The sequence below is a fragment of the Lissotriton vulgaris genome, chromosome 7, assembly GCF_964263255.1.
Source record: "Lissotriton vulgaris chromosome 7, aLisVul1.2, whole genome shotgun sequence".
Lineage (NCBI taxonomy): Eukaryota > Metazoa > Chordata > Amphibia > Caudata > Salamandridae > Lissotriton > Lissotriton vulgaris.
In genome coordinates this window covers 1544000197-1544013496 of record NC_141695.1, presented here as the reverse complement: position 1 = coordinate 1544013496, position 13300 = coordinate 1544000197, and the positions used below count along the sequence as shown (strand labels likewise).

Genomic DNA, 13300 nt, shown 5'->3' with positions numbered 1-13300 from the left:
TGAAACCCTTCTCAATAGCACACGCGGTCAGCCCCCCAGCCTCCTTACTGTCGCCGAGTCCCTCCGGCGCTTCCGACGATCCACGCATCCCTTCACTGCCGGGATGCGGAAGTAGCCGGTGGAGGGACGCGACTCCGCCCCCCACGTCAACGTGAGGTGCGGCCATCTTGGAATGGGTTCGAAACGAACCTAAACTGCAACAAAGTGGATGGGCTGCAGCGATCTTCATGGCCCATGACTGCTATCAGAGTCTAACCCTTTACAAAGATGCAAGCAAGGGAACTTAATTGAGGCTGTCTATCTTATAAATCAACCCCCTCTAGACTGATTTAGAAATCGACAGTGAAGCACATAAAAATTCTGGCTTTGTTATGAAGTAGACAGGTGTCTGGTAATACAACTCTGTAGTTACCAGATACTTTATAGGCGCCTGATATTAATACCCAGTCCCCCTTTGATGGTATTAGATAAACCTTCGCAAGGTAGGCAATTGTGGGTGCTAGAACCCACAATTGCCTACCTTGCGAAGGTTTATCTAATACCATCAAAGGGGGACTGGGTATTTATATCAGGCGCCTATAAAGTATCTGGTAACTACAGAGTTGTATTACCAGACACCTGTCTACTTCATAACAAAGCCAGAATTTTTATGTGCTTCACTGTCGATTTCTAAATCAGTCTAGAGGGGGTTGATTTATAAGATAGACAGCCTCAATTAAGTTCCCTTGCTTGCATCTTTGTAAAGGGTTAGACTCTGATAGCAGTCATGGGCCATGAAGATCGCTGCAGCCCATCCACTTTGTTGCAGTTTAGGTTCGTTTCGAACCCATTCCAAGATGGCCGCACCTCACGTTGACGTGGGGGGCGGAGTCGCGTCCCTCCACCGGCTACTTCCGCATCCCGGCAGTGAAGGGATGCGTGGATCGTCGGAAGCGCCGGAGGGACTCGGCGACAGTAAGGAGGCTGGGGGGCTGACCGCGTGTGCTATTGAGAAGGGTTTCATGTCCGCTGATGTTATTGGGAAGGGTGTCATGTCTATACCGCCAAGAGTAAAATGCCTCGATATATGTGATGTGGTGGCCGCGTACGCACAATTGAAGTTCTAATTTTAAATAGAGCATTAAGCGGGAGTTCCCCTCTAACACCCCTTGTTGGCATACGGATATTTCTCCCCTGGAATGGGTGGTGGACCAAGTGGTCGTGTTTATCAAGACTAGAGTAGCTTATTCCACACTGGCTATAACGTGACAGCAACCTACATCTATGGAAACATCAGTGTGAACGTGTTCGATCTTTGTTTCCCCATGTGTACAGGTGGCTGTGATTATTGTCGGTCACATGTTGGGACACGTGGATGCTTAACACGGTGCCCCCTTTTGAGTGGTGCTGGTATGTGCTAACGTAGCACCCTCAAGGTAAATTTACTTCAAATTGCGTGTCATTAACAAGCTGCTCCAGTGATGCCCCATATGTAGGGGTTTGAATGACGCACTTTTTGCGTCTCTCCTTTTTATTCCTCACACAGGTCCATAAACTTCATGAAAAGACTGAGAACTTTGTACCCCTCATTGCCCTGATGAAATCGCTAAACTAGCAGTGATGAAACATGTCGGCTTGGGATTGAAAAGAGTTATGGTACATATTTACCATTTTTAAGAAGTGGGGTTCTGCTGCATCAGAATAAAACGGTAAAGCAAGCATAACCCTACCACACTTTTATATATTATTTGTGTGTTTGGTTAGGGGTCTGTACATCTTCTTTGTACACTTCAAATTATGTGTTAGTGGTGAGACGTTTGTCACTATTTGTGTTTTTTCACATCACTATTCTCACGTCTGCACTATTATCTTCCTTAGTGCACTTTTGTCTTTTCACATAGAGAGAGTGGCCAATGATGAGAAGTGGGTATACCGGTAATTACTAACCGGGAACCCCCTCGGGTGGTGCTACCGTGAGGTACTCTCTCTATCTTTCACACTTTTCTGGTGGATGAAGTAAGAGTGGTCCTGTGTGATTTTTGATTTTTGGTATTTACACACATCCTAACCTTTGGATCTATGTCATTGACAAATCCCTGGGGACATTAACAAGGAGGGGTCCCTACTCTTGGTGGTTTTTGATGTGGATGTGTATACATATAGGTGAGGCTCTAATTGTTTAAACACAGCATCAAAAGGCAACACAGCTTCCAAAGATGACAGGCCTTGGAAGCTTCCCTTTTTGTGGGCCCATCCTTGGGGAGGAGGCATGCCACCTCAGCCTAGTATGGGCTTTGTTTCTGGACCCAAAGAGCGGAGGCTCTCTACCCAGGGGTCCATAAACCTGTCTGGTGTTTGAAAATGGCAGGCAGCCATTCAGGAACCACACTAGGGCTGGTCGACTTTCGGGCAGCATCTCTAAGATGCACTCTGGGTGCATTTTACATTAAATTCAACACAAAAATCAGTGTGGTTTTTAAGGTGCTGAGACATTTGCTACCAAACTTCCCAGTTTTTAGTGAAGCCATTATGGAGCTGTGGAATTTGCAATGACCAACTCCCAGACTATAGACTCTTTATGGCTTTACAACACTTACAATGTCTAAGAATGGGCTTCGACACAGTAGCTGTACAGGGCCCATGCCACTGTACCATCATCTTAGTGCTAGTGCACCCTGCTAGAGGGGTGATTTACCTAGGACTCATGCAGTGGGTTGGAGGCATGACACTTGGATGTTTGCAATGTTGAATCTTCTCTGCACTAAAACACAGAGCCTGCAATGGCAGAGTGTGGGTGTTAAGGATAAGGGTCTCTAAGGGGGGCACAATAGGTGCTGCAGCCCTTAGAAGCCTTCCCTGGTCACAGTGCCCTTGGTACCCATGGTACATTTTACAAGGGACTTACCTGTGGCCAGAGATTTGCCAATTGTGGGTACAAAACTAGAGTCTTGGGAAGGGACAGAGGACCTGGGAAACTGATTGTCAAGGACTCAAGGCACATCAAGTCAGGTTGCATCAAGTTGAGAGTAACCATGCAAAAAGCAGCACTTTCATATACTGCCCATTTTCACATACATTACCTTTTCCTCTAAAACCAAAGAAAACGAATGTATTTTCAAAGCAAGATAGTGATCATTTTTCTAATGTCTTGAGTATTTTGCTACAAAAAAATACAAAATGTAAACTGTCTATTAGAACTACTTAGTTTGCAATGTTTTTGACTTCGATATTTTCAGTACTAAGACCCAATTTGTTTTTCAGTGTGTGGAAACTAAGGTTTGAAACAGTCTTGCAACACCTTGCTCACAATAATATTACACAAACTACTTATTCCTGCCCACATGGACCCTAATAGACAGTATAAACAAAAACAGTGTGTGCTTCAGATTTAACTCAACAGTGACAATCTGTCAATTTCGAATGTTGTAACACCAGGTTTCTTTAATGTGTTAGGCATAGTACTCTGTAAGTTTCCTTGTTTGTAGTGTATCTGAAATACTAATGAAATCTTAACTGTTGATATAGAGTGGCGATAATGTCAAAGGGTTTGTCATTGTTTCTTCATAATGTGTCTATATAGGCATTGTTTTGGGGGCTGCATAATTATTATTGCCGATGTATTACATTTTCTTGCGCACAAAGGCGAAGAGATGTAAGAGCATGTTTGCCTACATTAGGTATTCATTTTAATTAAGCTTGTGTCTCATTGGCTTAAAAAGTGGCTGCTCTTTTGCAGGATGACAAAACCGAATAAACATGACTAATGCATATTTCTGGATGCTTAGGTCCTCATTTCAAGTGGCTGGTAACGATGCACATTAGAACTATAGGCTGTGCTGCAGATTTCACGTGCTATTACCTTAGTTTTACCTGCCCACTGCAGTTTTGTAGATGCAATGGGGAATAACATAGCAATCAGTGCCACCAGAACAACACCCGCATCAGGGCGTAACACAGGCCCCCGCAACCCACGCGGTGGGGGGAGGGGGGGGGGGTTAGGGGGGGACGGCCACCTCGGTACTGAACTCTGGCCGGAGAGCTCCTGATTGAGCCTGGAGGGGGCCCCCCTAAGTACCGTGCAGGGAGGTCCCCTCACATTTCGTTATGCCAGCATGCCATTCCCCATTTGATGGACCGATTTTCCCTTGGGCACCTTACCTGCTTTGTGCACTTAAAATGTCTGGGCCGGTACTCGTGAGCAAAGATATTTCTCACTCATTTTGTGATGACTTCATGAAGATCAATAGGGCCACTCAAACCAAGGGCCTCAGACAAATGTTTTCATTTTGTGTTTGGTACAAGTTTGTGTATCAGAAAACCTCGGGGGAGCCTGACTGCAAAACAGAACAAAACAGAAAAATCATGTGGCATTTATCATTTGGCGGTAACGGGAAATCCTCAACATGCTAAATCAGGAGGAAAAATCAATCCACTGAATTTCTTTCCTCCCTACTCTCCCTATGATTGGAGGTACCACTGGTGAGATCTCCTCTGGTTTTGGCGTTTAGTTTTGACATTTTGGGATTTTCCTATATCACTCATATCTTAATTTGGCTGTTAGGCTCTGAGCTGAATACCGAACTACAAGAGGAATTATCAGGTGAGCAAAGTATGTTTATCTGTTTTGCTTCATACAACAAATGAGTTGAGATGGAATAAAGAGTAGAAAATGCTCAATAATAATGTACTCTTCTGTCTTCGTGATCGTTTTTGCATAACAACCAGAGGCCAATAAAAACATATGCAGGCCAAGACATCTTAAATATTCTTTTTATCCAGTCTACGTGTCATTCCTCTCAAAACCACACACGACTCTGAAGGCAGGTTTCACCCAATGAAGAATTTTTGTCAGATTCGTCCATGTTTTTAAGTTTCTGAAATGGCTAAGGACCGCTTTTTGGAGGGAACAGAAAATGCTCTAATTTCTGGAGCACACTGTAAATACAAAGTAGTACCCACCAGCTGAGTTGCTTTCTTCTGCTGTATGGGTGGTATTTTTGAGGGAAGCCATCTGTGGATTATACTTCATATTTAGAGTTTCCTCTAAAAATTAGAAGATGTTCATGTCCCACCGAACTCTAAAATTGGCCCTTAATCTTTAACCCCTTGCCTGCGGGGCTAATTCCCCCGCTGTGCTGGGGGGGAGGGGGCAGGGGGGAGGGCACAGCGCCCCGGTGCTCATGGCGAGCTCAGCTCGTCATGTGCCACGGTGGCCATGTGCTCATGACGAGCTAAGCTTGTTACGGCCACACCCGTTTTTTCAGAATGTTCAGCACAGCCTGGGAATTAGCCCCGCGTGCGAGCGTTCTGACCCTTATGATGAGCTAAGCTCGTCATGAGCACACGGCCACCGTTGCTCATGACGAGCTGAGCTCATCAGAGCATGGGAGGTGTTAAAGCACTCGCTATATCAAAGAATCCATTCTCACATTAAAATGCCTTCTATCTACCCCACCCGCACCTTACATCATTCGAAAGCTAGAGTTGTCTGGGGAAAACAAGTCCCTAAGAAGAAAAACCTCTCAAAACACTGAATTTCATAGAGAAACACATCATCAAATGCCCCTTCTCAGGAAATGCCCACAGTTTAGGGAGTGTCCTTCCCACTGATACATGATTTGTTAGCTCACTTCAAATCTTCAAGTCCAGGCTAAAAGGCCATCTTGTAAACTCGGCCTACTGATTTTACAGATGAAAATGCTTATCACTTTATCTCACTGATTAAAATTTCATGGACAGTCCGTAAATTGGACCTCACGTCCGTTGTCCGTGAGGATCCTTTTTACGGACACCTTTTGTCCGTAATTTCAGGCATTGCAGGGGAACAGAGCTGTTCCCCTGCAAAAGGCCTCAGCCCCTGATGGGGCCGCCTCACACTCCTCAGAGCACAAGAGCAACCACACGGCAAATTGTCATGCTGTGTGGGGCTGATTGCCACATACAGAATGACAATGGGTCAGCCTGGACTGGCACAGCATGTGATGGCTAAGCATGGGCGAATTTTGCGAATCTCGCGTTCGCGAATTTTGCGGATTTGCGAACTCGCAATCCGCAAAATCCGCGAATTCTCGCGAATTTGCGGATTTTTTTTTGTGTTCGCGCGGGTTTCTGCCAGGTCGCGAGGGTTTTTGTACAATTTCGCAAACGTGAACTTACCTGTCGGGTCGCAAGTTTTGCGAACTTGTTGTTTCTACGTGTCCAGCCTGTTTGGGACACTCTTCTTCATCACTGCCACCCTCTGTCACCATAGCTACTCTCTGGTTCACCCATGCCACCCTCTGGCTCACCCATGCCACCCTCTGTTTCATCACAGCACCCTCTAGTTGTCCAGTGTACATTATTGTGGCAAAGCAAAGCACACCTTCCCTGCCTCAAGTGACCTGAATTAATTTGGGGCTGATTAATGTGTCACAGAATATTTTTTTAGCTGGCACCTGCTTCCTTAGTGCTTCCTGATTAGTGATCTTTTGCACTTGCTAAGTGCTTTCATTGTTGCAAAATTAGTTACAACACCTGCCCTGCCCCAACTGACAATAATGAATTAGGGGCTGATTAATGTGTCACTGGATTTGAACTTCCAGCCTGGCTCCTGCTTGTCTCCCTTAGCTGTAATTCAGGACCTTTGTGGCATATGTGTAACTATTCTGAGGGTCATAGCAGGGTCACATAATAGTTGCAAGTAGGCAACTGAACTCTGGAGGGGCCCCTCAAGAAGCACTACAGGAAATGGCTACTAATGATGAGCTTGAACTTTTGAACCTGGTAAGTAGTTTCAGTTTTGCTAAGATCGTATTTCTGCAATTTAGCGCTTATTCGCGGGGCGCGAAGTTGAACTGGGAAGCCGCGAACTCACGCGAACAGTGCGAGCAAGCCATAAAATCCGCTGCTCGCGGATTTGCGGATTTTGCGGGAAATTCGCGAATCTCGCGGATTGCGAATTTACCGAAAATCCGCAAAATCCGCGAGCGGAACGGATTTTCCGCCCACACTTAGTGATGGCCTCCTCCAGCCTCGGTCCAGGGCAGGGCTTTTATCACATGAAAGTGCAAAAACGCCCATGCTGCTGCTAGGTGAAGATCCAGTTAACGAAAGGAAGGTGGTGAAAGAAGTTCAAAGGAAGGGATTACAGTTATAGTAATATAGCAGCAATGGTTGCTGCTTTTTTATTTGATGCAACTAACAACCATTCACAAAGCCAACTGCATTTTTATTACATTAAACACCCTTTTGGAGAGACCCCCCCCCCCAAGTTTTTACATCCCACTTAAAGCTCTGGAAACAGCACCATGTCACAATCGCCCCACGTCCAGGCACTGTGCATCATGCATGACTCATGCCTTCCACTTTTTCAGATTGACTATGTGCAGGGGCATAGTGAACCCTGCACACCTTTAGGCACTAGCTAGGGTGGAGTTCTTGATGGGTCTCATAATTATTTTGAAAAGGTGAGTGAGTAAGTAAGTGAAGGAATGGGTGGATGGATGGCTGGATAGATGGATGAATGGATGAGTGAAAAGGTGGATGACGGGTGAGTGAATGTGTGGCTGGATGAGTGAAATTATGGATGGATTGATGAATTGACAAGTGAAAGGGGGGATTGATGAATTGATAAGTGAAAGGGTGAATGGATGAACGAATGAGTGAAAGGGTGGGTGTAAGGTTGGATGGGTGAGTGAAAGGGCAGATAGATGGACAAAAGGATGGATAGATGAGTGAAGGAGTATAAGGGTGGATGCATGAGAGAAAGGATGGATGGATGAGTGAAAGGGTGAATGAATGATAGGTTCAATGGATGGATTCATGAGTGGATGAGTAGATGAGTGGGTGGATGGATGGAAGGATGGATGGCTAAGTAAAAGGGGAATTGAAAGAGAAATGGGATGGGTAAATAGATGACTGAACGGGTGAATGAGTGGAAGGATGAGTGACTGGATGGATGATTGAGTAAGTGAAAGGATGGCTGGATAGGTAAATGGCTGGATGGGTGAATGGATGGGTGGGTGAATGGATGGATGGTTGAATGGGTGGATCGGTGGAAGAGTGGAGATATGAGTGTACGGATGGATAGGGTGAAAGGGTGGATGGATGATGAATGAGTAAAAGGGTGGATTGAGGGATGGATGAGTGAAATGATGGATGGAAGGATACATGATGGATAGGTTTGTAAATGCATGAATATGGACATGGATGGGCACACAGATGGAAGGACAGAATGAATGATGAAAGATTTAATGATGGATGAAAGTATGATTACACACTGTAAGCCCCATTATCTTAAGGAACATTTCCTATACATTGACTTTCACGTTTATATGAGTTATTGTCTCTATATAATAGTGTGTGATGTAACGCACTCCGACACCCTGCTGTACATACGTCGAATGAGTAGCACTATAAAAGAAATGAAATACACATGAGAGAAGGTCTATGTGAAGATGAGGGCTCCATTGGAGGGTGGTATCAAGGCCAGACTGGCCGAACTGGGCATCAGGCGTTTTCTCTGGGAGTTGGAAAGATGGGGGCGGTTTTGTTACCACAAAAAGACCAGCACATTTGCTTAAAGTTGCGCGCATACTGACAAACCATGAAGTGCACAATTGTCTCAACCTAATATAAACTTATTTTCACTTGTACTTTAGTAGTTGTCTATTTACTTACTTATATACTATTGCGCAACCTTCTCTGATGTGTCTGTAAAACTTACCTTTTGGCCTGAATTTTAACCTCCTGTCCTTAATTTTTGCCCTGAATTTTGACCCTTTGTCCTGAATTGTTACACTACCTGTCCTGAATTTGCACCCATGCCAGTTGGTCACCCTATCACTGATATAAAATATAATACTAATTTATTTATCACTGTCTGCCACTGACTAAATCTATATACGTCATACATCCATTACTAAATGAAAAACTACTAAAAGACTAGGAGGAGTGAAAGCTTGTGGCACAGCGGAGATCCAGTGGTGAAATTCTATGGCTGTGGAGTTGCTAAAGGTAGTGGTGCTGGGGGGTCTTGGAGGAGGGTGGTGCTGAGGTGTTCCTCTGTGACCTTGCTCCAGTTCCTTCATGGTGGGCACGTCGGGCTTGGGTGCGGTGGTGGCACTGAAGGTGAAGTGGACGCAGTGGTGGTCCGTCCAGGGGCGCTGGATGGTGTGGCTGAAGCAGATGTTAGCCCCTTCCACAAAGATTAGGTCGAGGGTGTGTCCGGTTTTGTGAGTGGGTGTGTTGACCCGCTGCTTCAGGCCGAGGTTGTCGAGGTTGTCGAGGAGAGTGGTGGAGTCGGGGTTGTCACTGTTGTCGTGGTGGAAATTCAGGTCCCCAAGTAGGATGTAGTCTGTGGAGGTGATGGCGTGGGGTAAGGCGAGCTCAGCAATTGTACTTGCAGAGTGGGTACGGTACCCTGGCGGTCTGTAGATGAGGGTGCTGCGTAGAGTGGTCCTGGGGCTTGTCTATACCTGGAAGTGGAGGTGTTCTGTGTTGAAGTGGGGGTCGCTCATGCTGGATATGGAAAGCCAGAGGGGGGGCCTTGTGTGCGATGGCGAGTCCTCCTCCTGGGTGGTGAGGTTGGTCTTTTCTCTATATCTGTAGCCGTCGGGGATAGCCGTGGCGAGGTCAGGGCGGTAGGTGGCATTGGTCCAGGTTTCCGTGATCAGGCGACATCAGGCAAGAGGGTGCCGATCAGGCCCCATATCTCTACAGCATCTCGGTGTAGGGAGCGCATGTTGAGGAGGATGCATGTCAGGGTTTTGGCGGTGTATGCCTCTGGAGGGCCTTCAGCGGTAGGGGGGGCATTGTCGGAGGTGAAGGATCTGCTGCAGGTTTTGCACGAGATTCGTCCATGGGCGGTGTTCGGCGACTCTTCCAGGATTGAGTGCGTGGAGGCTGGTGGAATCGTAGCAGTAGGGTCTTGGAGAGCCAGGGTTCCTGGCGCTGGCCGTGTTCAGGATGTGGACAGGCGCAATTGGACTTGCTTTCGGCGTACCAGCGGCGCGGCCCTGCAGAGGCCGCCATTTACAAGGGGAGGGACGATCAGCTGGGAGGCGGGATGGGAAGCAGAGGTGCAGAGCGGTGGGAAACAAAGCGGGGAGATTAAGCTTGAATAAAGGAAACAGGGTAAAACAGTAGATCAGTACAGTAGATTCAGAGAGACTGAATTAGGAAAGCAGGGAAAAAACTGTAGAATCGGCACTACAGTAACAGTAAGACACAAAATTATTGAACTAGGCCACAGAGATGAATATTCCACTCGACGGCAGTGACTGGCCTGCAGAGGTCTCGAACCCCTCTCAGGAGGAGGAGAGGAGACATGACGGCAGAAAAGTGGTTGTGGAGCTGCTGGGGAGAGTGTGTTTTCTCGACCAGGGTCACCTACAAGATAAGAAAAACAATTGATATTTACAAAGTGCAATGCTGAGGTTAATAAAGCCCTAATGATGTTAAAACAAACTTAAATGTACCCCTACCAAGTCTTGGAGTAAATGAAGCTCAATTCATGGCCATCCTCTGGTATACTGCAACATGCTCTGAGAGAAAAAAAAAGGCACAACCATGGAAGATGAAGTAAAGTCAGATCTGCAGTTAACTCAGAAAAGTATGTATGTAACAATTGAATTGAGTGTTGAAAGAACATTGAACTGACGTGTATGAGAAAGTGGGAAGAAAAAAGGAGTGGGACAAAACCATTAGACCTATAAATTTCCGTGAATGGTGTTTCACCTGTGCCTGGTCAGAGAATGCCTGGCATGTGATTGAATTGACCAACCCATCCATGATTTTGACTCTTCCGCAGTGGTGGAGTTGAGGAAAGCTGCTTTGGCTTCAGGTCCTTACTTTTCTCAATTAGGTCCCAGTTGCCTTTTTTGACACTCCAGGTATCTTGAAATGGCTTCATCTATCAAATGATGGTAAAATGGACACTCCCCACACTTCACTGCTTCAGGAAGGATCCTGCAGGCAAGATTGAAAAACAAATTCAATCTTAGTGCTGCTTTTTGGGTGGACGTTTGCCTGGCTCCCTCAACTTTGTCACAGGGACTTTGCCGGGCAGCAGATCAAAGCTGGGTTTTACTGCACCTATCCTTCCAGCTGGGAAAAGCCTTTTGCTTATTCTACAGAACTGACAATGGAAATCGCACATGTGCACCAGACAGTGGCGACCAAAGCATACAGAGTCAGTGGGTGTAAAGCTGCATCAGTACTTGAGTTACCTCGAGTTACTTAAAAAAACAAAAAAAGTTTTAGCCAGATGGGAGAAGAGTTGGCCTAACGACTAGGGCGGTCAACCTCGAATCTGGAGAACTGGGTTCAAGTCTTGGCAATGACGCTGAACATCTTGTGATTCTTGGCAAATCACTTAATCTCAAGGTGCCTAACAAAAGTGAATGTGTCCTCATGTAATGCAACTTGTGCTATGTAAAGCGCTCTGATACCCAATTCGGGTCAAGTTTGCGCTCTATAAAAGTCTGTAAAATAAAATAAGAGTAAAGCTACACAATAGGTTAAAAAGAAAAAACTCTGTTCCATTGTTATTTGCAAATGAATGTGCAGAGTGGTCAAGTTTAGGTCTCGTCATCTACTTTCCGGCGCAAAAATGATACATGCGTAATGACAACAATTTTGCGCATAATGCACAATTCAGAAAATTTCACAGGCTTACACCTGCATAATGACAATTACGCACTGGCCTCACGACTTGATAGGAGCACGTCTCTGGCAGTCACTCACAACGCAAAACATTTACATACACAACACTCTTCACATATTGCACTTTCCATCCATGCATTTAAGTTCTGGTATGCAATCTTATGGATAAGTCAACAGTCATGCAAGGACACCCCTGTGGTAGGTCTGTTATATACAAATACCAAGCAGAATGACAATCTAAAAATTAACCTTTAGCACTGCATTGTACATTGCAATTTTGGATTCTTACATGTAATCTTGTTGTGATTGCAAGATAACATTGTAAAAGTGCAATGTCAATACACAGGTTTATCATTTGCGTTTGCTCCAACATCCATCTTGACACATAGAAAATATCAAGCAAAATTTTTTATTACATTAAATCTCTGTATCCTACATCTTGTGGCTCTATCATCTTATCATTGAATGTCTTCTCATTGGCTTCCAGGAATCTATCGCTGTGGTCCTACCTCGGTAAAGGCGATCAAAGAAGGAGACGTGGACCTGGACTACGACGCACCCTTTGTGTTTGCAGAGGTCAATGCTGACCGTGTCTCCTGGATCTGTGAGGGGCAGAAGAAAAAAGAGAAACTTTGTTGTGACTCCAGTGGTGTTGGGAAGAACATCAGCACGAAGGCAGTGGGACAAAATCTCCGAAAGGATATTACTGACAGCTACAAGTATGAGGAAGGTATGGGCAGGTTGCATCATAACTTTGGATTTGATTCACAACACTATTTCTGGAGTAAAAGCAGAAAATGCAGAAAATGCTTTGTGATTTCGGACTTAGGTGGTGACAGGTAAAATATGCGGATTAATCAATGTCCTCACTCATTACTAGGTACTTATTCAAATTAGATTAATCTTCCTTTGAGCCTGTACTATGCAGTGTAACATCAATGCCACTTGCAACAGAAGCAGGAAGACAAACAGCCTCCTTAGCAAATAACACTACATGAGGTGTTAATTAACTTGTCATCATCATCATCATCACTTAACGTGTCCATGAAATGGAACTGTTGCCAGGTTAGGTAAATGCAAATACACAAAATATGGATTTGCCATTCTCTAAAATCGGTATTTACAAGATGCATCAACATTCATTTTGATAATATCTGTGTTTTCTGATGTTTTAAGCATGTCTTGGTCCTCATATCGTATACAGCAGAACCACAAAGAAACAAATGCAAATATGAGCATTTGTACTAGGAGAAATTATATCATCCCCATGTAATACATATTTAAGAGTCTCTAACTTTTCCACCCCACATTTTATAACTTCTTCCACCAAATGCTACCTCCAGATTCCATTGCAATAAATACTTTAGTTTTAATGACAGTCTTTATCTTGCAGGCTGCCAACATTCAGGTTCTTAAATTTTCATGACGATGGGTTCCGCCCTGTAGCCACTGTCTGCTGTCTGCTACCCTGAGTGGACCCCCTCTGGGTCCCTCTGATTTTCCGCCCCTTGCGCTGCTAAGGCTGTATGAGTTTGTGTCATAACTTTTGTAGAAGAAGAGTTAATGTAAAAAAGACTTAATAGATATATGAATTCCCATAAATAGCTTGGGGACTTTCAAAAGGATGGCATCCTTCACTTAAACTCTAGAGTCTCCCATACCTTTTAATGTGAATGAA

General features: G+C 45.0%; 1 protein-coding gene across 1 annotated transcript in view; it reads left to right on the top strand.

The window, feature by feature from the left end:
- LOC147705972 (protein-glutamine gamma-glutamyltransferase E-like) overlaps positions 1 to 13300 on the top strand; it is a 226355-nt gene that overhangs the window by 169829 nt on the left and 43226 nt on the right. Inside the window, exon 9 of the mRNA XM_086932429.1 lies at positions 12110 to 12352. Within this exon, the coding sequence (XP_086788555.1) occupies positions 12110 to 12352 (243 nt within the window). The remainder of the gene's footprint in view (positions 1 to 12109; positions 12353 to 13300) is intronic.